Below are 22,761 nucleotides of genomic sequence, written 5' to 3' on the forward strand. Positions count from 1 at the left end.
ATCTCTATGACACGATCTACCGTCACTCATGGTGCTCTTAGACAAGACATCGCATTGTATGTATAAAATCGCGCTCTAATCCAGTTACTGTACAATTTGAAGATATCGCGAGTTCTCCTCCAATGAACGCTGGCGCAATCGCGTACTGTATAAAGATAATGGGCTTGAGGTTTCGGCTCCCCGCTCACGGACCATGACGTTTTATCCCCGAACGGCGGCGGACCGCACCATTGCCGCAACATTGTTGCCGCGAGAACTTGTGCCGAACGGGAGGCCTATGAATAGATTTAGAGATTATATATGAGACTTGAAGATCTGTTGCTGAGGCCTAAGTTTGTGTTTTCAATTTAGCCGTCCATCTCTAGTCAAGATCTTACTACGATTTAGGATACACATTTCGCCAAAGAAAGAAGACAAATACATACAATAACGAGAGAAGACTGATTCAAGCATGGCAGCACCAGGGGGAAACTTCTTTATCCAAGAGAAGCTGAAGACTCCAGCAAAGCATCATGAGTCTTACGAACAGCTTTGGGAGACGAAGTGGAAGAAGCCTGTATGTTCATCACTTGTCACTCAATAACATAGATGCGACAGCTGCAACCATGTTGAATTACGTTTGTTGATACATCGCAGGCAGAGATGGGCGTCTACCCCTTCATGTTCGGCACAGCCTCCGATTTCGAGCCGATAGTCACAGAGATGAAATCCAGAGACATGAAAGAGCCCTATAACTGGGACGAATACGCCAAAATCTACTTCCCGCAAGCCGAGAAGCTCAAATCTATAGCCGAAGAGGCCGAGAAGAACGGCGAGAAAGAGAAGGCATCAGAATACTACCTACGCTCCAGCGCCGTTTACCGCATCAGCCGCTTCCCTGCGCCACGCAGCGAAGTTCAACGTGAAGCATGGAAACTAGGCAAAGAAGTCTGCATCAAGGGCCTAGGAATGCGTCCGCACCCCGTGCACGAAGTCATGATCCCACATCAACATCGCAACCAAGACGAAGGAGAACACATACCCGTTTACCACCTCGTCCCCGAAGGCGCCTCGAAAGAAAACCCGGTACCCACCGTTATCATTTTCACTGGCCTCGACGGCTATCGCACTGAGCTGGCCGTCTGGATGGAAGGCTGGCGTCGCGTAGGCGTAGCCACTATCGTTCTGGAGATACCCGGTACTGGAGACTGTCCCGCTACCGCATCGGACCCCACATCCCCAGACCGTCTCTACAGCTCACTGTTCGACTGGATAGCCACACAAGAGCGTCTTGATGCAAAGAAAGTTGCCATCTGGGCATTCAGCACCGGCGGCTACTACGCCATCCGCGTTGCTCACACACACGCAGATCGTCTGGCAGGCGTCGTAGCATTAGGAGGAGGCTGCCACTACATGTTTGAGCGCGAATGGCTCGACAATGTAAATCACCTCGAGTACCCCTTTGATCTTGCCAACACACTCGCATACAAGTGGGGTTACGGAAATGACGTCGAAGCCTTCAAAAAGGAAGCCATGAACAAGTTCTCGTTGCTAAACGACGGCACGTTGGATAAGCAAACATGTTCGAGATTGCTGTTGGTGAATGGGACTGAGGATGAGATTTTCCCAATTGACGATTATTATCTTGCGTTGCAACATGGTGCGCCCAAGGAAGCGAGGTTTATAACGGGCATCAAGCATATGGGGGAGCCGGAGAGCTTCTTTGTTATCATCAAGTGGCTGTATAAGCTGTTTGGTATTGAGGCCGAAGTCGGGGCACAGATGTCGACGTTGCCCTTCAAGCCAAAGTACTAAGGGGGAGAGTGAGGTATGCAAAGAGGATGAATGCAGAGAAGGAACCGAGAACACGACAGCGAGCGGAATTGAGATTAGGTCCTTCGAGATCCATGTTCTATACTCTTCCTGTTGTGACATCGTGACAGGATAGCTTGCTCAGTGTTGCTATCTTACGTTCATTTTCTGTGTTCGCAATAGTCATATAGTGTCTCAATCGTTTGAAATGCTTTCTTTCTTGTTACAATTGTTTTACACTTGCATCCCATATATTGCATGGCTGCTCATATACGCGCATGCTCTTCAGATGTCAGCCGCTCCAATGCCCACACATACTCTTCCAGAGAAGAATGCAGGTATGCTCAATCGATAATAAGTCACAAAGTGAGGCACAATATTTGCGAGCAGACAGTTGATAAGGCAACGCAAGTTCCATTAGAAATTATCTACGTCACATTCCCGATCCCTCTGCTCGACTCGATCCAACATAAGCGTACATGAAACACAATCAGTTCGTCGTGCAAGGAAAATTCAAGCTTGAATCTAAAGCGAAGGGTATTGCGGCGGATGCGCATATATGTCGCGGCATCGCCAGAGAGACATGGAACAAAAAGGGAAAATGGTATCATTGTTCTTTCCGAAAAGCCCTGCCTGCATCACGCAAGCCGCCAGCTGAAGGGGAGAGAAAGGAAAAGGAAAACAGCCAAGTACAGCACAGTGTGTATATTGGAAAAGAGAAATTGATATGTTCGTGGGTCGTGCTCAAAGATGAGACAGTGACAGTGGGTGTGTAGTGGAACGATGACAAGCCAACAATCTGTTCGAAATACGAGCAAAAGATGCAAAGGAAACGCGCGATCGGCTCGATGCTGTAGATGACGAGTGTTCCAGCCTATGGCTCTTCACATGAGTAGTGGGAGCCATAGGACGGTCTTGGTGTCTTCTCATAACTCTACAAACGCGAATTAGCCACTAGCTAAACTCGCTCAGTCATTCAGCCCAAAGACCCGCCTTAGACCTTGGAACTTCTTCTTCTTTCCGCTTCGGCCGTAGGAGACGGAACGGCCTTGGGCGTCAACAATGGGCGCTGAAACATTGGAGATAGCGCTAGACTGTCGGTTCGCGAAGCGCGGTCTGCGGGCCGTGACACCATCTGAACTCATTGGGCGGTCGTCAGTGCCAATGACAGGTGGAGGTTGAAGTGGCCATTCGGGAGTCTTTCTACGTTGTAGTTTAGGCGATCGAGGAGAGGTGGGTCTTGGGTCGCCGAATTCTTTGTCCTCGTCGATGGGCGTCATGGGATGCCCCAGATCGCGGTTGCGTTGTGTGGGTGGCAAAGGAATCTCATCAGACGCTGGAGCGTATTGCGCTGGCTCGGGCTGCGCCTGAACGGCTTGTGGCTGAGCACTAGTCTTCTTCTTTCCTAGGCCGAAGAAACCACGCTTCGACTTGCTCTTGCCAGCATCTCCAAACGAGGGCAAAGGCGCATGCTTGCTGTCACGCAAAGAGCCGGTGGAGAGGGCTGCGCCTTGTGCGCCCGAGTTACCGTTTGCGCCATTCGTCACTGGTGTAGCTTTAGGGACAACGTTTGTGGTTTCATCATCCGCTTCTTCCTCTAGATCGGTAGAGTCGCCATCCTCTTCGCCCGCTTTTCTAGGAATCCCTCGTACTGGCGCCAAACCTGGAGGCAGGGTGTAATCAGCAGGCTCATCATCGTCCGAGTCGTCAAATCGACTTTGGAAACGAGACGGTCGAGCGTCGTCTTCTTCGTCGCTTGAATCGGCGAAACGACTCTTGAACGCAGCTTTCGAAGCCTTGGCAGGTGGTGCCTTTTGTTTCGGCGCTTTAGACGGTTTAGGCGGCAGTGTCTGCTTGTTGAAGACGGGCATTGGCGGTGTAGGCGACGAAGGACGAACATCAGATCCTCTGCGGAATCTTCCCATTGGCGACAATGATCGAATGCTAAACTTCGATGACTTTACTGGTTCTGGCGTTGGCGAAGAAGGCCGCATAGATCTTCGCATGGCGGACGGTGTGGCTGGTGGAGAAATTGCCCGGACTTGCTTAGGTGCCGGAGCACTTGCTCGCATAGTGGGTGCAGGTTCTTGTCTCATTGAGCCGCGCATTGTATAGCGCCCACCTTGTTCCCGTCCTCCGCGCTTTCTGGCGCGTTCGCGTTGGAAACTGCTTACAGAAGCATCAGAGTCACTGTCGTATGTAGGTGCTGGTGCAGCCATCGGTTTCGCCGCAGGCATGCTCTGTGGTCTACCCTTGGAGACAGCAGCAGCAGGCGGGATGTTTCTCTTTTGGAGAGCACCTCGCGGAGGTTTGGTGTCCATAGGTACCATACTGTGTCGCGACGCTGCTAGACCCATGCTTGGTGCCGGTGAGGCATCCGCTGAACGCATACTTTGTCGCATCTGGGGCTGCGCTCTAGGAGTCGCGTCTGAGGGTCCCCGCATGCTCGTCCGCATAGTCGATCCCATCTGCGGTCCTGCTCGCGAAGCCGGATCTGAACCTCCTCGCATAGTTCGCTTCATATGAGTCTCAGAGGCACCTTCCCTCGGCGCTGCCGTCCGCAGGGTCGTCCTAGCTTGTGATTCAACTGGCCGCGCCGGCTGTGGTGCAGGGCTCTTCTTCAAAGCAGACTTGAGAGGTTTTGCCGGAGACTGATCAGCTGATGGAGTAGTAGTCCGTGGAGGTGGTATGGCTGTGACCTTGCGCTCTGGTGTTGCATCTGGTGTATACTCGCGTGAGGAAGATGGTGCTGGCATGTCTTTTGAGACTGGAGCCTGCATGACTCGAGAAATTACTTCCTGAGCATGTGAAGCTCGTTCAGGAGGTGCTTGAGTCTGCTCTAGCTCTGGGTTTGGCTTCTTTAAAGACGCGTTGAGACCACTCCAATGCTGTTGAGCAGCGTTCCAATCTTGCGTTGGTGTAGTATCCGAGTCGCGATGGTCGTCCACGGCGGTGTCTAGCTGGAGATTCGAGGTAGCCTTGTCTGTGGCATCTCCATTTGCGTATCTTGAAGACATCAACCCAGAAGAAGACGCGGCAACAGGCTTCTCCATCAGGGCGTTGATGCTGCCGAACCCTTCACCATCGGAGAGATCTTCGTAGGCGTCGCTGTAAACGCTGCTGTTATCGTCTGTGGTCTCGTCGTATTCTTCTGCCTGTGTAGTAGACTTCGGCTGTTGCGTTGTTGAGTCCAGAACGGGCGCAGACGTCGTGGAAGTCGGGTTGATTGTCTTCTTCTCGGCTTCAGGGACTTCCTCACCCCAACCCCCAGGTATCGTCATGCTCTGATACACGGGTTCAGACCTCTCGTACGGGCTAGGGGTGGCGGGCTGGAGTGCGATGTTAGGCACCTCAACGATTTGTTCCGTGATGGGAGCCGCCGCTGATGTTGTCTCTTCTTGTGATACGGACAATGACTTCGGCTCCGGAGCAGGTGGCTGTTGCGAAGTCTCCATGGGCCTATGGGTATCTGAGTAGTCGCTGGAGTCCGACACATAGCCACTCCCTTCGACAGTGGTGACATCGGGAGGTAGCGGGTCGCTGTGAGTTGCATGCTTTTGGGCGAAGTCCTCTGCGACAATGTTTCCAAGCGCGGTGTCACTAGAGGCGTTCGAAGTAGGGAACGTCTCGGTAACCTTCTCAGCCATGTTTTCCTGCGGTCGTCGCTCCTTCTCGCGTATACTACCGAACACTGGTAGAGCAGCGCGTGGCTTCATGAAGTCTTCGAACTCATCCTCCTTTTCGGCTATGGGACTCCACTTGGGCGCACCGGAACCTCCGAGAGGTGCCTCTGTATCACTAGCTTTGCCCAGTAGTACTGGTTCTTCCTCAAAACTAACACGAACGTTTTTCTTCTTCTTCCTGCCTCCGTCATCAGACCCAGTATCAGATGCTTCGCTCGGAGCGAAACGAGCGGAGAGACGTCCGTTTGCAGTCGCTGGCGAGCCGCCGCGGCGCGAAACCGAAGGCGAGCTCTTCAAGACAGACTTTGCAGGGGAAACTGAGCGCGGGAGCGGATCATGCTTGGTCCCTGCAAGTTCAACGGGTACAGCCGCAAAATGGGCGGTACGCGGTGGGCTCAGTGAAGCATTTCGGTCGTGCGCCTCGGGAAGACGGCCACGACCCTGGCCACTAACAGAACCTGCAGGTGTCGAATTGGCTGGAGTAGCCACTGGAGTAGCCAGGCGAGGATATGAGCTATCCTGGTTCGGAGCGAATTTGGGCGAAGCCACATCGTCTTCATGGCCAACTATAGTGCCATAACCAGAGTCTTCCAGTTTGCGACTGGTGTTTGCCTGCTCCTGGGGTGGGAAGTCGGCATCGACGAAATCATCAGAATGTCTTGTTTCGGTAGCTGCGTTGAATTGCGGTTCGAGAGCTTGCGTTACAGGTTCTTCTCGTCTCTGCGGTGCTTGTTGCTCCTGTCGGACATAGTGACGTATAGGACTTGGTGAGCCCCGGCCCATCTGGTTTTCAGGTATGTGGACCGAATGGAAGGTGTCGAGGTGCTGTGACACGTACCGCGGCGCAGGCTCCGGCTCTTCGTGTAGCTCTCGGTGACGGGCCATGGCATCCTGCTTATGGATGAACTTGCGCGTCGAAGGATCATAGATGGCATCTGGCGAGTTGGGATCGACTGGACGAGGAGCGCGCGGCGGCAGGTAGGATTGCGATTGTACAGCAGATCCAGATGGCTTGGCACGCATACTGCCGCTCGACAGTCTTGCGCCCTGAACACCCTGTGATAACTGGTGCGTCTTGACTGGACGCTCAGCAGCATTCTGGACGGACCGTTGGGCGTTCTGGAGATCATAGCTGGAGACGCCACTAGATGTCTTGGGTCGCGATGTCGAGGCCATGCGTTGGACTGCTTCTTGGTTTACGACCGGGCCACCGAACCATCCTTTGCTGGAAGGAGGCGAGGGGTTTTGACGTGTGCCTATTGCGCCCGGAGACATTGGACGGGAGAAGTTTACAGATCGCGAGGCGTCATCTTCCTCGGATACTTGGGCAAGATGGCTAGCAGGCCTTTGGCCTCTTCCGACGGGGTTGGCGCCCCTATCCAGGCTGACGCCTCGGCCTCTGCCTCCTGCTGGTGCTGGTGATCCTCCTCGATACGTGGGCTCCAGGCTGGACGCACGCCGATGAACGACGCTTCCCTGCTGTTGTATGTTCTTTGGCACAGGCGGGACTGGCGGCGCATCGGCGTCAGCTGGACTCCCTCTGCCAGGCGATGGCGCGCGGAATGAGCGCTCTGTCATGGAGCCTGAGCTCGACTGTCGGCGCAGGCCAGGGGCACCGGGCTGTTGTCTCGAGAAGCTGCCGTTTGACGAAAGTGAGCCGCGGCGCACCATGCGCTTTGTGACTGTCTCGCCCACGGGAGTCGGCGTCGTTACGTGGGTGCGCAAGGCGGCAGCGGCGGCTGCAGACGAGAGGTCGCCATGTGACTCGGCATTCTTTATAAAAGCTTTCGAGGCGGCAAGCGAGGCGGATGCGCTGGGTGGAGGGGCTCGTTGGGGCTGCATCGGGCAAGAATTGTTAGCATCGCGTCGCCAGAGGGCCTGCTGAGCGCGACACGAGGTTTGCGCGCGCACCCAAGGCGAGTACCTACCGGATTGGACGCTGCCCGTCGTCGTTTCCCGAACATTGTGGTGTGGTGAATTAGAGATTACGGCAGTTACGACTGGTTCTGCATTTCCGTGTGCATGCGAGGGTGCGGTGGCTTCGGAGATGCAGCAAGGGTCGTCGAGATGATGTCACGTCTGCAGGGCGGAACCGTGCGGATTGATTGAAGTGAAAGAGAGTGGACGGCTACTCGCGTCAAACCACCGAAAGAAAAAACAAATCACAGGGCGCAGGTGAGTTGGGGTCTTCTCACGTGTGGAGGGATTGGAAATTGAAAAGGGCTCGAAGACGCATCTGGGCGGAGTGGACTTGTTGTAGCTAGCAAAACAAGTAAGAGGATCGTCATCTTCCCGGACATCTCAAAAGCTTAGGCCGACCTTCTGGCGCCGCAAAGGTAAGCCTCGCGCCGGCGCCATTTGCTACCGTCGCAAAAAAAAGTGTCAAACGCTTCACCGTCTCATCCAGACGTCAAACATGCGTCGTTGTCGAGGGTGAGGCTGTCGCGTGTGTCAGAGACAGCGTGGCTTTGCCCTGCCAGATGCAGTCTAGACGTGCCTCAGACGCAGCTATGTTTTGTTTATTTTCGCCCTCACTCCCTGTCTACACTCTCGTCCATCCTCCAAACGCGCACGCACTTCTCCTGACGCTTTGCACCACACGGTCCCTGATTTGTACCTCTCCAGCTAGTGGCCCTGTCGAAGCACCAGCACCAATCTGGCCAGTTCCATGTCCGGCGCCACTGACGTATGCGATATCTCCACGAAGCCGTCGTAGCGCCGGCTGGGGTCCGCGGTTTGATTCGCAAATATATTCCAAAGCATAGCATGCTCACTGGTCGGTCATCGCCGTTTGCCAGTCACACGTCGCAAAGGCAGCAACGTACTACGACAGAATCAAGGCAGCTCCAACTTGAACAACACTCGATTTGAACATTGACAACATGTAACGCACATGTTTGCGTCAGAACCTATGTGGGTTCTATGATCGCCGAACTGGCCCACTCAACGCTGCGAGATCGCCCAGGCCGCATATCTTCCCCGCGCTAATAGCATCGTGACGATTTCCAAGGTTGCCAACATGGCCAGCTTGCCATTCTATCGAGTAGGGATCACGTGAAAACATACCACACCTCAACGCCTGTCACTGCTTACACCTTGTCTTGATCTGCATACGTGTAGCATTTTCTTAGTATGGCGTCGTCAGCGTCGCGCCTTCCGCCTCTGCCACTACCAGACGGTATCGTCGAGAACTACGTCTACTGCCCCTCCAATGGCCTTACTTTTCACACACTCGAAGCTGGCTATACTCCGCAACGCGATAAGCCTCTGATAATTCTATGTCATGGCTTCCCAGAACTCGCCTTTTCTTGGAGGAAGGTCATGGTGCCTATCGCTGAGGCAGGCTATTATGTGGTAACCTTTGATCAGCGAGGATACGGGCGGACAACTGGCTGGGACAACTCTTCCTACTCCAACACAAACTTATCGCAGTTTGCTCTGACCAACGTGGTTCGCGATGTCGTGACCCTGGTCAATGCTCTGGGTTATCGAGAGGTCAAGTGCATTGTTGGCCACGACTTTGGTGCCGTCACTGCAAGCATGTGTGCTTTGATGCGTCCGGATTTCTTCAAGAGCGTTGTCATGATGAGTCATCCTTTCAAAGCGCCCGCGCTCTTGCCATTCGACATAGCCCACGGTGACGGTGAGACTGACGGACACGCGCCACAGCCGGACATCCACGCTGAGCTGGCAAATCTGCCTGTGCCGAGGAAACATTACAAGTGGTACAACAGTACCAATAGAGCTGCAGGCGATTGGCTAAACCCAAGCCAAGGATTGCATGCTTTTCTCAGAGGGTATCTTCATGTCAAGTCAGCTGACTGGAAAGAGAACTCGCCTCACCCTCTTAAGAGCTGGACGGCTGAAGAGATGGCTAAAGTACCCAACTACTACGTTATGCCGTTGCACAAGTCAATGCCTGATACCATTGCTGACATGATGGTCAACCAAGATAGCTCGGCAACCGAACGGTGGATGCCTGATCGGGATTTGACAGTCTACGTCCAAGAATGGTCACGAACAGGCTTTCAAGGTGGCCTCAACTACTACCGAGTTACCACTGATCCGAATAATATGAGAGACCTCCACCTGTTCGCGGGCAAGAAGATCGAATGTCCGAGTACCTTCATCTCAGGCGCTAAGGACTGGGGCAACTATCAGCAACCTGGGGCCATCGAGGCCTATCCCGAGTCATGCTCCGACTTTAGAGGGGTCCGGTTCATCCAAGGTGCAGGACATTGGCCTCAACAAGAGCAGCCGGAGAGTGTTGTTGAAGAAGTACTAGGATTCATTCGCTCTCTTTAAGTGGGTTGCAGTTGCGACGTGTACAGATGTCTGCAGATACATGCGATCCTATCGATTTATCAACTCTTGCGTCTCCATATTACCTGTATTGTTTCGGGCTGAATCCAGCCACCTACTAAGGGCATCCCTTCCACATCGGCTCATCATCTTGTTGAGGTCGCTACGCCGCCACGCCGCAATTCCTTCTCATGCTTCTCAGCAAGAGCTGCTGTCCGGTCGCTCCCTATTGCCCGGCATTCGGGCCCGCAGCCAGATCCGTAGTCAAGCACTGTCGGTATTGTGGTATTAGGAAGCTCTATAGTCGAGATCCACTATTATCACACGCTAAGCTACGCAATGCAACGTCAGTGATACATTAAGACACCACAAACGGCGCAAAACGTCAAGCCAAACGCTTATCCAATTTTGCGCAGGTTATTTCCACTCAAAATATGACCCGGAGCTCTATTTCAGGTCGACAGGAGACGTACATACATGTGCATTATAATGATAGCGAAGACGACTTTGGGGTCCGATCGATCGGAGGATTTGAAACGAGCTGATAATGTCTTTGTATTTAGAAGCTAGAGCTAATTGCGAGTACATCGGGGCTCGCTTGGCTGCGGCAATGCGGCGTGGGCGTCTATTTCCCCTGATTTCGTATGCAGCTCGCGGCAGTGCTGACTCGGCGCTAGAGCCGTTTCCTGATGATATGTGCTTGGCACATCATCCATCATCAACGTGCAGCGTACACTTGCCTCATTGTGGATTACCAGATTATGAGATGGGCAGGATAGCACTGTATAAGTTGGAAGGACGGGACGAGGCGATCGTGCAGTTGTGCACAGGGGACTTTCACTGATTCGCAAAAATGACCACCTCTACTACAACTCCTTCAGTCGCTTCTTCCCGTACTTCACCAGTTCCTTTTACCAACTCTATTGCAAAATTGCGTCAATCGGTCGAGTACTGCCGAGAGATCACGCCCCATAGCCGTCGTAGCGTTTCCCTCGATCACAATCAGCCTCTTATTCATGGCACATGCGCTCATGTCATGCCCAGTGTGGTCCGGCCAATCGACAAGTCAAACACTTCATTAGATTCACTCGATCAGACCCTCGACAGCTGTTCTGTTTCGGACGTGTCTGAAGATGGACACGCCGATACCAACAACCCCAACGAAGCCAAGACCTACCGAAGTAGTCGCCAAGACACGTACGATCCTTTGGACGAGACATGTTATCAGAAACCGTACCATATGCCACAGGAAACGCATAGTAAATCGAAGAAGTCTCCGCAGACAGAATACGTAGAGGTCTATAAAGGGCCACTGCTGAAGCCTGTTGACGAGAAGAACATTGGCATCAAATCATCAGTGACAGTGTCTTCACACGCTCTATCGTCCACGGGGTCTCTGTCATCGGCGGAGACCAGACCTCGACAACGAGTTCTAAGCTTTTACCTTCATTGGTTCACAGCATATCGGATACTCATCGGGCTCACCTTTCTAGTTAACGTCGTAGTGTTCATTGTGCACATTAGAAAAACTCGCCACGAGCATTTTGCCCTTTCTGGACCTCTAATCGCTACGGCCGCCAATATCTTCGTTGCCGTCTTTGTGCGTCAGGAGGACCTCATCAACGTAAGCTTCTCCTTCGTAGCCAAAACACCAGCTAGCCTGCCGTTATGGCTCCGGAAGACGATTGCAGACTTTCACCACTACGGCGGACTACACATTGGATGCTCCGTGGCAGCACTGCTATGGTACTGTTACTTTGTGTTCCTTAACACAAATTTCGTTCTCGACACTGTAAAGCAGGACAAGGCTACGGGCTGGATGTGGGCCGACATCTTCACTTGTTACGCCTTCCTCCTATCCATCCTAGTCGTCTGTATTCTAGCACTCCCGCGTCTCCGAGTGAGGTTTCACGACACGTTCGAACACACGCATCGCTTTGGTGGATGGGCAGCATTACTAGTACTATGGATAAATGCAGGCGTAGCTAGCAATAACCCGGGCAGTTCACCTCTCTATGCCAACGCCGCTCTCTGGCTCCTAGCCTCGACAACCTTTCTCATAATCCTACCATGGACCCGCATCCGCCGCGTACCCATAACCGCCGAAGCTGTTTCAAGCCGCGAAGTCAAGCTTACATTCCCTTACCAAAATATGCCCTATACTTCCACAACCCGCTTCTCACTATCCCCGCTTCTCGAATGGCACGCCTTTGCCACGATCCCTATCCAAGCCTCATCTACACCAACCATCTCCTCCGCATATATAGTCATCTCGGCAGCGGGTGACTGGACAAAGTCCATCATCACCTCCCCACCTACTCACATCTGGCTTCGCAAACCTGCCACCAAAAACTTCCTCTCCTTCGCCCCATTGTTCGACTCCCTCCTCCTTATAGCCACAGGCGCAGGTATCGGTCCCTTGCTCTCCCTTTTGAGCTCACCAGCTATCGCACATATGCGCGAACAGGGCAAGCAGGTTAGGGTCATGTGGGTTGTGTATGATCCTAATGCGGAGCATTGGGGGTTCGCGCAAGATATTATACGGAGAGTGGATCCGGAACCGAAGATCTTTGACTCTAGGGAAGGGAGGCCCGATGTGGCGTGTGAGGCAGAGGTTATGAAGAAAGAGTGCGAGTTGGAGGCTGTTATGGTCGTTAGCAATCCGAAGGCTACAAGAGAGGTCGTCGAGAGGATCAAGGGGAACGGGGGTGCGGCTTACGGGGCTGTGTTTGACTCTTAGGGTTGGCGTTGTACTGACCGGGTCGCTGAGTGCTTATTCGTTATGTTTTCATGTGTCTATTTTGGTTGTTCAGCCTCAGAAGCCGAGCTCTTTTCAGTTGGGTGGGTTGGCGAACCGACCCTTCATAGCATTTATTATGGCGTTCTTAATGGACGCAGGCGTGTGTCCATATCGTTTAACCGTCAAACTTAGCCGCGTAAAGCCCTTACAAGGTTCTACTATGATACTCTGATACCAATATTTTCAGAAGCACTGTTGAAAGTTCATAGTATAAGGTGTAGATGTGTGCGGATCGTTGCAAGTACGCGATACATGTTTGCACGACAGTTTCTTCGAGCTGAAGAGCCATCTTATCATTCTTCAACCACCATTACCATTAACACATTAACCTAGTAGCCAAAAAGTACAAGTCGTTCCTCTCCCTTACTCATCATCCACGCACTCCTGGTATCAAGACATCTGACTACACCCGTCCCCCTCACAACCGCCATTGCATCACACCGCTTAAACCATAAGCGCAGCAAACAAGCCTCCAAACACACCGACGACTACGGAACCCATCGCCATGTTTGCTGCCGCGGCACCAGTGAACTCCGGCATGTTACCCGAAGCGGTCGCGCTGCCCATCATTCCTGATCCAGACATCATGATGATGCTTGGCTTGGTCTCGTTACTGCCAGCGGCACAGGACGGCACGGCAACAGCGGAGCGTGTCACCATTACATCGGCAGGGGCGGCGGAAGGGCAGCCTGGGTGGACTGTGAGGGTGGATGTTACGGCGGGAGATTGGCTGTGGCGCGTTAGTTGAGTTGACTATGACCGAATTATAGAAAAAAGAGGAGGTGCTAGGAAGGATAGAGAGCTTGCTTACGCCGAGACGGTGCTGGATAGCACGATAGCAGTGCTGAGAACGGATGCTGAGAACTTCATATTGAGAGTTATAAGGTGCGAAGGCCGGTGATTAGATGGTGGCGTATGTAGTATATGTTACGACTACAAAAGAATGTACGACGACTTTTAGAATTTGAGGGAATGGAAAGAGAAGAAACGGTAATCGAACAGCGCCTATGCCGCTTCTTTGTATCCACACCTGGCGACTTACCTCCATCATGCGCACAGTTCACCTCCTTAGTTCTTCCTCCCGAGGTTGATTCCAGTTTCTACCTTAGGATATATCGAACGCGGCAGTTCTACTCCAAGTGAACCAATGAACTACTAGCACATTGTCCTACTCGCCTCCCAAACAAGCTACAACTCACTTCCACAACTTACTAGAACCCCTTCATTTCGAACAACCGTTGGCAAGTGGCAAGATCACAACAGAACGGCCCGGCCAGTTGTCCAAGTCTCATCGGGTTGTATGTCTTCCGAGAATACATTCATCCCAAGGTCACGTCCCCACTCTATCAGACACAGATGCAGCAGAGTTGAGTGTTGATCAACGGGCAAGAAGTTGCCGAATTTCAAAGGCGCGGGAGGGAAAGAAACACTCACGGCTGTTAGAACCAAGCTAACGGTCTAAAGTACGGAGAGACTGTGTGCCGCCGGTAGTTGGGTAGGGCGGCTAGGTGGTAAGACCAGTGGGTTGTAATTTACCTGGCTAGTTCAAGGGTAAATGGAATGTGGAGGCGGGAAGTTCCGTTTGTATTTCGAAAGTTCCTGTACTAACGAACGGTGCTGGTTCCGGGAGTGCGTTAGCCTTCGACGTTCAAGTTTGTAACCAGGCTGGCGGTCTAGCAGGGTGTAAAGAATCGTTATTGGAATGATAGTTTGTTCCATTAGCGTTTCTATGCATGCACAACAAGGGGAGCTTAGGAAAAGACAGAAGGCGCAATCGCTTTGTAGTTGCTCCCTACCTTGGTGCAAACCAATTGCTTCCTCTTGCAGCTTACGTTCTCTAAACATCCTTTCTCGACATAGTCTTCCACATCCGCCGACATTGCCCCTCGGAAAGTCACCTTTCCATAGTAACTCCAACGCCTTCCATGTCCTCCGGTCGTAGATCCCGTCGCGATTAAGCCACTGCAGAGAAAAAAAGCTTCAACAGCACGTGTAGTCTGAACGGGAAGAAAAGCTGACAATTGTAAGTTGTTGTCCCCTGACTAAAATGGTCATGATTAGCTGCGTGCTAGAGCGGTCTTGGTATAGTTGAGCCCGTTGTGTAGTAGCGCGACGTCATTCTTGAGCTTAACCGTCCTAGCGCCATATTCGGATGGTGAAGGTTCCGTGGTACACAACATCACTAACCTGCCGCGATTTTGCGGGGAATGACTCTTGGACCCTTGCTGTTACTCGCTTCCTTCTTTCCAAGGCCTTACTCTCGTCTAGAAGTAGTAATCAAGGTCGTTGGTCTCTACCTGATCGGGACGACGGTGGATCAGTTGGTGAGGTTAGGCTGATCGGGGTCTTAGCTGCCCTGGTGCTTGGGCTGTGAGATCGCGACTGGCGCCGGATGGAATCATGTCCGTCTACGGGAGTTCGTGCCTAGCTCAGGCTACGGAAGATGATGATGAGATTGGGATGGGCGAGCTCGAAGAGGGGTAGTAAGCTTTCAGTCTTGTCTTTGCGGGAGATGAGGAAGGAGAGTAATGGTAGGTATAAGATGGAATGGTTTTCGCCAAATTGAAAGAATTATCTCACAGCATCTCAACTACTACTCTGAGCATCTCTACTACACATTCTCTTGTACTCATTACTCGATTACTCGATTTTAATATCCAACCATCAAAATGAAGTCCACCATCTTCTCCATCGCTGCCCTTGCGGCTGTCTCTACTGCTGCTCCCGTCAAGCGTGCTGATGGCCCATCCGACGGCGAGATTCTCAACTACGCCCTTACTCTCGAGCACCTCGAGAACACCTTCTACGCCCAGGCCCTCGCCAAGTACAGCGTTGAGGACTTCAAGGCCGCCAATTTCTCCGAGGAGACCTACAACCGCATCATGACCATCTCGGGCGATGAGAAGACTCACGTTGAGTTCCTGACTGGTGCGCTCAGCGCTGCTGGAGCCAAACCCGTCGAGGCCTGCACCTACGACTTCGGATACAAGGACGTTGCCTCCTTCCTTGCCACTGCCAGCATCCTCGAGGGTGTTGGTGTCAGCGCCTACCTCGGTGCCGCCGCAGACATCATGTCCAAGACCTACTTGACTGCCGCTGGATCCATCCTGACTGTCGAGGCCCGCCACTCTGCCTACGTACGCAACACCATCAGCGAGTCGCCCTTCCCCGCTCCCTTCGACAACCCGTTGAGCTACAACGAGGTCTACACACTCGCTGCGCAGTTCATCAAGTCCTGCCCAGAGACCAACGCTCCTCTGCCCGTCAAGGCTTTCCCTACCCTTGCTGCCTCCGCATCCGACGGAAGCATGATGATCAAGGCTGGCAGCAAGGTCACTCTCAAGACCTCTGGATACAAGGTTGACGGCAAGGTCTACGCTGCTTTCATCACTGTTACCGGCCCTGTCTTCGTTGACGCCATGGAGGTCGACGGTGGATTCGAGGTCATGGTCCCCGAGAAGGGTATTGCTGGACAGAGCTACGTTGTTCTCACCAGCTGCAACACCGCTGCCACTGATGACACCATCATCGCTGGCCCCGCCGTTGTTGAGGTCATGTAAAGTGGTTGTCTCATGAGCAGACCTTGTAATCTCGAGTAATGTCAGCTGTGACACATTGTAGTTATGATAGTAGTAGTACTCTTAAATTCTAATTTCTAGTCCCAACTTTGCTCGCGTCTTTGGAACTGGTGAAATCTCTACATTGCTTTGACACTAAAAAGAGGTGCATGACCTATGTGGGAGTGGTCGTCACCTGGCTGTTGATTTGCAGTGCTTGTGAATTTTGCAATTCATCGTGCAATGTGATTGTAATAGCTTTGTTATGTTGCTGGAAGCTATGATCGATCACTGCGATGCTGTGATTACGATGCTTCGACACGCCACCCCACATAGTTGCCAAAACACTTTGGTATTTCAAGCATTACGTATGTTCTAATACATCCCTCTTTCTCGACTGGAATTGGGCTTCGCAGCACACCCTACTGCTCGTTTGCACGCATGCTTTCTACATTGTAGGCGCTACATAGCCCTTTCGATCACTCAACACCGATTCACCAGATACCACACTAAAGGCGACCAGACCCAACAGCTTGACACAAATGATCACACCTGCCTGCTCTTTCTCCGCTTCTACTTACTACGCATGCAATCGCCATGCCAGTGGATCCAGCTGACGCCACCCCTCATAACCAGATGAACACATACCCGCGATAGGGCCAATCTTGACGCAATCGGATGACGCGGCCTCAGATACCGAAAGAAAGAGAAAGAGAATAAGACACAAAGGATACGTCTCTTGCATTTATTTATTTCCGCACATGCTCTATCTACAAAATGCTTTTCTCTCAAACATTTTCCCTCCTTATTACACAAAGCGCAGAGGGAGAAAAATGCAGCCCGAAGCCTGAGCCTGGGTAGAGACTTGCCCAAAATCCACCAGATACACACAATAGAGCCAGCCGGGTTCCAACATATTCCCGGTAATCGTATATATACACAAGTAGAGGGCTTCCTTTCCCTCCAGAGATTATCCAATGCAAAATTCCTAACATGTCTCGATGTAGGGCCCAGACAGGTAGACACCCCATGATATCCGATGGTAGGATTTCAGGCCCGCGTAAAAGAAAAGGAAAAGGGTACAATTGCGCCCTGGATATACAGAATTCGCGGAAAGAGATCGGTAGAGCGGTCGAGAAAGAGTCGCCGCATTGATGCCGAAGATGAAAACGCCCGCCAACGCCATGCCGTCATGCAAGAACTCGTGATGAGAATGAATGCTATACGCGCTCGTCTCGTATCTAATTGTCGTACGTCGAGGGTAGAGATTTGCCGCCGCAATCGGGAATCTTGAGGCCAGACTTGAGGTTGCGGTTGATATCCATGAGACCCCATTTGTCTTCCCACTCTTTGCCCTTTTCGTTGTACTGAATCTTCCATGGCTCGTCAAATGCTGAGAACCTGCAGATATACGTTAGTGACGGTGCGTCAACGAACGGCGATGCAAACACTTACCAGAAATACTCTGTTCCGTTTGCCAGACTTGGGCAGACCCAGTCTTCCATGAATTGGTTCATCTCATCAATCCCAGCAACGGATCCTCCGGCGCAAGTATCGGCTGCACCACAGTCAGTGCCGCCTCCGGATGGCCAACCAACTTCTGCGATGACCTGGTGTATGCCGTTTTGGCTCGCAGTGAGAGACACGTCATGGGTTTGCCAGAAGTTCCAGGTCCAGGCGGCCGCCTCGCTGACGTCAACACCAGCAAAGAAGGGATGAACGTTTGACATGACAATATCGACCTTGGAAGCCATGTCGGCAGTCCAGTTGTCACCTAGATCGGCCATGGCGACAGGCAGCTGGCAGCTGTGGTCCGAGATGTTCTTGCGGAAATCGGTAATGTGACCGAGTAGCTCGGTTTCCGTCAGGTCTTTGCGGTAAAGCACCTCGTTACCGATGATGATACCCTTGAAGTAATCGCAGCCGTAGTCGTCGAGAATGTCCCATGTTTGAGCGATCTGTCGCTCAGTAGTAGTATCGTTCTTGTCGAGCCAAACACCGAGCCAAATCTTCATGGTGTCCTTGATTTCCAAGCGGTCAATAGCATGGATGAGCATCTGAGTCTGGTTACAATCGGTACCATACAAACGGACTGAGTTGGTCAGTTGCGACATGACAGCCAAATCTCGGGTGATGTTGTTTTGGGATGGTCCGACGTGGAGACAGTCTGGGTATTGTGTGTTGAGTGGAGTGTAGTCCATGCCTGGGAAGACCTTGTGCAGATCAGCGTTGTTCATCAAGGCCTTGATCTCATCAGAATCCTTGCCAAGATCCTCCTTGTTGTCTTTGGCGACATCTTGAGAAGATTGCTCAGCTTCGGCCTTGCTAGCGTCGTGACCTCCGCCCTTGCCGATAGTAGCACCTAGGACACCACCAAGAATAGCACCCAAGAGAATGAGAGCAATGATAGAAATGGCGATCCACATTCTCTTCTTCCGCTTCTTCAAGTCGTCTTCGGCTTTCCAGCTGGCGATCTTTTCTGGCATGAGTTCTCCACTTCCGTTGACCATGGGCACGGCATCGTACTTGGTGCCGTCTCGCGACGACGAGGCAGTGAAGGCACCAGCGCCTGCGGCAGCACCAACAGCTCCGTGGTTTATTGACGATCCCGGAGAACCATTGCGACTGCTGCCGTCCCGCGAGCCACCAAATGGCACGAAAGAGCGTCGCTTGTTCTGCATAGAGTTGTGGTCTGGGCCCATTCCCCAGTCGTCATCGTTGTCGACTTCGTGTGGGTTGATTATGCCCATCTGGGGAGCGAGGTTCTGGGCAGACGAAGAGTAGCGGTTGTAGGGCGTGTCGTTGTAGGGGGCGCCGCTGTGAGGAGAGTGGGGCATGCTGTGCAGGGAGCTGTCACTCGAGTACATGCCAGCGACCAGCGGTGCGCCTGAGCCGTAGGAACGATTCGAGTACATTGGACGGGGCACCATGGGCTGGTCGTAGCCATTCGGGTCGTTGAAGGGTGAGGACTGCGAGTTCCTGTTGGGTACGCCCATGGGTCGTCCTGGGCCTGGCATACCTCTCGCGGCCTGCATGCCGCTCTCGCGTGGGTGGTTGCTAGCGACGCCGTTGGCGATGCCGTTAATACCGCCGCCAGCGGCTGTGTCGCCCATGTTGTCAGAGCCTGGAGTGACGCCTGGAGTCGAGTAGTCGGAGTAGTTGTTGGGGTCGGTATACTGTCGCTGCTGGTGCATACCCACGGGGGTGCGATGAACAGGCGGAGGCGGCGGATTGTCGTCGGACGGTAGGGAGTCTGGCTGCTGTCCTAATGGCCAAGCCTGGGGTTGCTGGAAAGCCATTGTGGGTGCTTGTTTGAGGTTTTCTTACACACCTCGCGTCAAAAGGCGAAAACGACAGGCGGGCGCGGGCAACGCTCGGAAGTGGTAGCGGACGGCGGCGCGCCGCTCTGATGATCGCGATGGGCGGACTATGGCTGGGCCTGGCTAGTGGTTGGGGGCGCGGGACACGCTTGGTCGAGGGTTTCTTCTTCGTAGGAGCTGCAACGCAAGGGCCCGACAAAAACGAGAGAAAAGGATGATGCAGCGTTTCGCAGAGGCGCAATTGTGGAGAGAGAGCAGTCGTGTGGCCGAGTTGATGCAGGTGTGTTAGTCGGGTACACGGCTCTGGCACGACAGAGGCTGACGGATTGGCTGCGCTAGCCCGCAAGATTCACCCAGGAAACCACCAGCGAACCCACCTGTGACGTCTCCGCCAATGCACCAGCCTCCAAACAGCCTCAACAGGTTTTCGCCGTGATAAGCTGCTGCCGTTGCACATACCGAGCACGCGCGCCTTTTCGCAGAACCGACCATGGCCCTTTTTGCTTTCTCGGTCGTATTCTGCTTCTCTCTCAACTCTCTCATCTCTCATCAATTCACTCCCGTATCAGGATCAACACGGTGCCTGCCTGTTGCTGCGCTGTGATCCATCGCGCCTGCCTGTGCGCCCAAAGTAGGCAGGCGCGATATAGCCTCACCAGAAACAAGCAGTCGCAGCGAGGCCTTGGCGCTACCCACGGGAAGCCGCATCGACAACGGCGCGAACAAGGGTTGGGCCATAGGCAATCTCCCATATCAGTTGCATCTTTATTGCCGCGCATCCTCTTTGGTGTCTATCCCTTTCATCCCCTGCTCGACTGCACGCCTTGCCGTCTATCCTGCATAGTCTCTGCTGCTTCGAGCTTCTGTCAACAACGTCTTTGACTTCACCACGTTCCACCATTAGCTCCTCGTGTCAGCCGCTACCGCAAACGGCTCCACTCGGAAATCTGGAGCGACCTACTTTAAGCCTGTCTAGTCTGCATAGCATAGCCTCAACTTTGCCATATGTTTGCCATCGCCCATCGTGTTTCCTCTTTTTATTCCCGCACTCGCATCTTTTGCTACGAGGTCCGAGTCCGTTGTCTCAGCCACGGTCGTCATGCGCGACATCCATTGCCCTTGTAGCCATCTGATCGCTGTGGTGAAACACAAACACCAGATCGCCATCCGGCCCGGCTGATAAGACATGTTGTGCTCACCACTCGATCCTACCCCGCGCCCTTGGGCGAATCTCGTTCCGCCGTGCATACGAGCGCCGCGTCAGCGTCAAGTCATCCTACCGGACTTCAGCAGAAGCAGATACTTGTTTGGCTCAACTGTCAAAAATGCGCGCCAGCCTTCCAGCCTCTTGCATGCTGCATATGGTACACGTACCACGGTCACGTTTCTGCAGCCAAAATATTGGTTTGCATGCACCATGCCTCGCAACATACATTAGTACCTTTGCACGTACACTTTGACATCTACTACAGTTGCAGCGAGCTAGGCTTCAAATGCGAGCCGGAAATTAATTGAACATGGTCCATCTGGGCAACTGTGGCGATTTTGCGCCCAAATAAATTCAACGACTGTCACGTACCCCAGCAAGTATTATCTCTTAAACTTGGAATTCATTACACCGTGTACATACATGGTACAGTGTATGCTAGATCACCAATTGCAGCTAGATGCCGGTTGAGCGCCTCTATGCCGAAGATGCACACATCGCGCGAACTCTTCCTCATACGTAGGTAGAGGCTCAAAGGAGCTCCATCTGCTCAACATCAAGATACATCAAATACCATATCTCGGCGCAATAAGCTTCCGGTCGCATCCACATCTGACGATACCATTGGACTCAAGTTGTTGGACGCCTCATCTGGTCTAAACTCATCAGGTCCGCTGGCGCATGATTTTCCTAATCCGGACAACCACAATGGTAGAATCAAGCATTCAACCATCACGAAGAATGGGGAGTAGTAGCATCTGTATACATATAAATATCATTCCCTTGGCAACTTAACTATGCTCTCCCTACAAAAGTCAAACTGTCCAAGCAATGCCATCCCGCGCCCAGATTCACGCTACCCTTACCACACTACCCACCGGTCCCCCTCTTGTCATCGCCATCATAGGCGGCACATCAGGCATTGGATCATACACAGCAAAAGCATTCGCCTCCGTTTACCGCAACGCCGGATCCAAACTTCGCGTCTACCTTGTTGGTCGCGACGCCTCACGCGCAGAGGCCTTACTCACAGATGTGCGCTCGACGAGTCCAGGTTCAGAATGGCGGTTCTTGAAAGCGAATGATCTGGCGATGATGAGCGATGTCGATACCGTGTGTGCGCAGATCAAGCGGTACGAGGAGGAAGAGCCGTTGAAGGGGGGAGGACCGAGGATAGATATGTTGTACATGAGTCAAGCGTTCTCACCTTTAGCACCATCCGGTCGTGAGTTTTCTTCTACTTTTTACTACCAGATGAGAAACTGGAGCATAGTCGCATAGTAACAACAAAAATTTCCATATGCTAACATCAACAATCAACCCTCCAGCAACAAAAGAAGGACTAGACACTCAAATGTCTCTCCTATACTACTCCCGCATCCGCTTCATTCTCAACCTAACCCCACTCCTCTATCGCTCTCAAAGCCCATCAGGCGCCCACGTAATATCTATTTTCGCAGGCACAATGGAAGACCGCATCGATGCGAAAAACCTCCCTATCGGCCCACCGCCGCCCAAGAAATACGGCGTCACATCGGTCCGCACGCACGTCTCTTTTATGAAGACGTATCTTTTCGAGGCCCTGGCCGAGAAACACGCTGGCAAAATATCTTTTATTCATATTTACCCTGGGCTAGTTGACGGGCCAACGTTCTTGAGTCCTGTGAATCCATTGTGGTTCCGTATTTTGTGGCGTGTAGCCAAGGTATTGATGGCTTGGTACATGACGAGTCCTGAGGTTTGTGGGCATGTCATGGTGTTTTTGGGGACTGGGAGATATCCTGCACAGGGCTTAGGTGTTGGGGCGGATGACGGCAAGGGTAATACGAAGAGCGATAAAGAGGGAAATGATGTGGCATTCAGTAGTATGGGAGAAAGAGGCGGTGGAGCATATGCTGTCGGTCAGAGGGGTGATGAGAAAAAGGAAGTTAGTTATGCGAAGCTGAGGCAGAGTGACACTAGGGACAGAGTGTGGAAACATACCATGGGTGTGTTGGAAGGTGTTCAAGGATTGGCAAGATAGTTGGATGGTGGGGCTGTGTTCGTAATGAAACGTCTTTTGTAAATGAACCATGAAAAAGAAACCGTGAACACATGAAAC

General features: G+C 52.6%; 9 protein-coding genes across 9 annotated transcripts; 5 read left to right on the forward strand and 4 right to left on the reverse strand.

Annotated features, from left to right (window-relative positions):
* Positions 1 to 205: 205 nt before the first annotated feature.
* On the forward strand, positions 206 to 1,913 carry CC77DRAFT_1021945 (alpha/beta-hydrolase). The gene is made up of 2 exons (XM_018525364.1): positions 206 to 556; positions 637 to 1,913. Exons 1-2 carry the CDS (start codon positions 452 to 454, stop codon positions 1,792 to 1,794), a joined length of 1,263 nt encoding a protein of 420 aa, XP_018384537.1. The 5' UTR covers positions 206 to 451; the 3' UTR covers positions 1,795 to 1,913.
* Positions 1,914 to 8,422: 6,509 nt separating this feature from the next.
* CC77DRAFT_186090 (alpha/beta-hydrolase) lies at positions 8,423 to 10,204 on the forward strand. Its single transcript, XM_018530524.1, has one exon. The coding sequence runs from the start codon at positions 8,607 to 8,609 to the stop codon at positions 9,777 to 9,779; it is 1,173 nt and encodes a 390-aa protein (XP_018384538.1). The 5' UTR covers positions 8,423 to 8,606; the 3' UTR covers positions 9,780 to 10,204.
* Positions 10,205 to 11,016: 812 nt separating this feature from the next.
* Positions 11,017 to 12,516, forward strand: CC77DRAFT_938855 (hypothetical protein; the record flags this gene model as incomplete). Its single annotated transcript, XM_018534644.1, has 1 exon — positions 11,017 to 12,516. One exon carries the CDS (start codon positions 11,017 to 11,019, stop codon positions 12,514 to 12,516), a length of 1,500 nt encoding a protein of 499 aa, XP_018384539.1.
* Positions 12,517 to 13,020: 504 nt separating this feature from the next.
* CC77DRAFT_1063037 (hypothetical protein) lies at positions 13,021 to 13,446 on the reverse strand (the record flags this gene model as incomplete). Its single annotated transcript, XM_018528594.1, has 2 exons — positions 13,021 to 13,306; positions 13,388 to 13,446. The coding sequence occupies 2 exons, from the start codon at positions 13,444 to 13,446 to the stop codon at positions 13,021 to 13,023; spliced, it is 345 nt and encodes a 114-aa protein (XP_018384540.1).
* A 1,799-nt stretch (positions 13,447 to 15,245) lies between these two features.
* CC77DRAFT_1010332 (hypothetical protein) lies at positions 15,246 to 16,136 on the forward strand (the record flags this gene model as incomplete). Its single annotated transcript, XM_018523640.1, has 1 exon — positions 15,246 to 16,136. The coding sequence occupies one exon, from the start codon at positions 15,246 to 15,248 to the stop codon at positions 16,134 to 16,136; it is 891 nt and encodes a 296-aa protein (XP_018384541.1).
* A 721-nt stretch (positions 16,137 to 16,857) lies between these two features.
* Positions 16,858 to 17,269, reverse strand: CC77DRAFT_186177 (hypothetical protein). Its single transcript, XM_018530526.1, has one exon. The coding sequence runs from the start codon at positions 17,162 to 17,164 to the stop codon at positions 16,922 to 16,924; it is 243 nt and encodes an 80-aa protein (XP_018384542.1). The 5' UTR covers positions 17,165 to 17,269; the 3' UTR covers positions 16,858 to 16,921.
* On the reverse strand, positions 17,270 to 19,585 carry CC77DRAFT_186176 (glycoside hydrolase). Its single transcript, XM_018530525.1, has 2 exons — positions 17,589 to 19,585; positions 17,270 to 17,534 (listed from the first exon to the last, which is right to left on the reverse strand). The coding sequence occupies exons 1-2, from the start codon at positions 19,430 to 19,432 to the stop codon at positions 17,375 to 17,377; spliced, it is 2,004 nt and encodes a 667-aa protein (XP_018384543.1). The 5' UTR covers positions 19,433 to 19,585; the 3' UTR covers positions 17,270 to 17,374.
* Positions 19,586 to 20,205: 620 nt separating this feature from the next.
* On the reverse strand, positions 20,206 to 20,685 carry CC77DRAFT_1021950 (hypothetical protein). Its single transcript, XM_018525365.1, has one exon. It carries the CDS (start codon positions 20,639 to 20,641, stop codon positions 20,426 to 20,428), a length of 216 nt encoding a protein of 71 aa, XP_018384544.1. The 5' UTR covers positions 20,642 to 20,685; the 3' UTR covers positions 20,206 to 20,425.
* Positions 20,686 to 21,491: 806 nt separating this feature from the next.
* Positions 21,492 to 22,683, forward strand: CC77DRAFT_1032508 (hypothetical protein; the record flags this gene model as incomplete). Its single annotated transcript, XM_018526741.1, has 3 exons — positions 21,492 to 21,885; positions 22,121 to 22,398; positions 22,492 to 22,683. The coding sequence occupies 3 exons, from the start codon at positions 21,492 to 21,494 to the stop codon at positions 22,681 to 22,683; spliced, it is 864 nt and encodes a 287-aa protein (XP_018384545.1).
* Between the last annotated feature and the right edge of the window lie 78 nt (positions 22,684 to 22,761).

Source organism: Alternaria alternata (genome assembly GCF_001642055.1).
Source record: "Alternaria alternata strain SRC1lrK2f unplaced genomic scaffold CC77scaffold_14, whole genome shotgun sequence".
Classification (NCBI taxonomy): Eukaryota; Fungi; Ascomycota; class Dothideomycetes; order Pleosporales; family Pleosporaceae; genus Alternaria; species Alternaria alternata.

Excerpts from the sequence above, each read along its gene's own strand:
- CC77DRAFT_1021950 (XM_018525365.1), bottom strand. The coding sequence starts at position 20,641 with ATGTCTTATCAGCCGGGCCGGATGGCGATCTGGTGTTTGTGTTTCACC.
- CC77DRAFT_186090 (XM_018530524.1), top strand. The coding sequence starts at position 8,607 with ATGGCGTCGTCAGCGTCGCGCCTTCCGCCTCTGCCACTACCAGACGGT.
- CC77DRAFT_1021945 (XM_018525364.1), top strand. The coding sequence starts at position 452 with ATGGCAGCACCAGGGGGAAACTTCTTTATCCAAGAGAAGCTGAAGACT. Across the intron at positions 557-636 it reads AGACGAAGTGGAAGAAGCCT|GCAGAGATGGGCGTCTACCC; the intron begins GTATGTTCATCA and ends GATACATCGCAG.
- CC77DRAFT_186177 (XM_018530526.1), bottom strand. The coding sequence starts at position 17,164 with ATGGGGTGTCTACCTGTCTGGGCCCTACATCGAGACATGTTAGGAATT.
- CC77DRAFT_186176 (XM_018530525.1), bottom strand. The coding sequence starts at position 19,432 with ATGGCTTTCCAGCAACCCCAGGCTTGGCCATTAGGACAGCAGCCAGAC. Across the intron at positions 17,535-17,588 it reads AACGGAACAGAGTATTTCTG|GTTCTCAGCATTTGACGAGC; the intron begins GTAAGTGTTTGC and ends GTATATCTGCAG.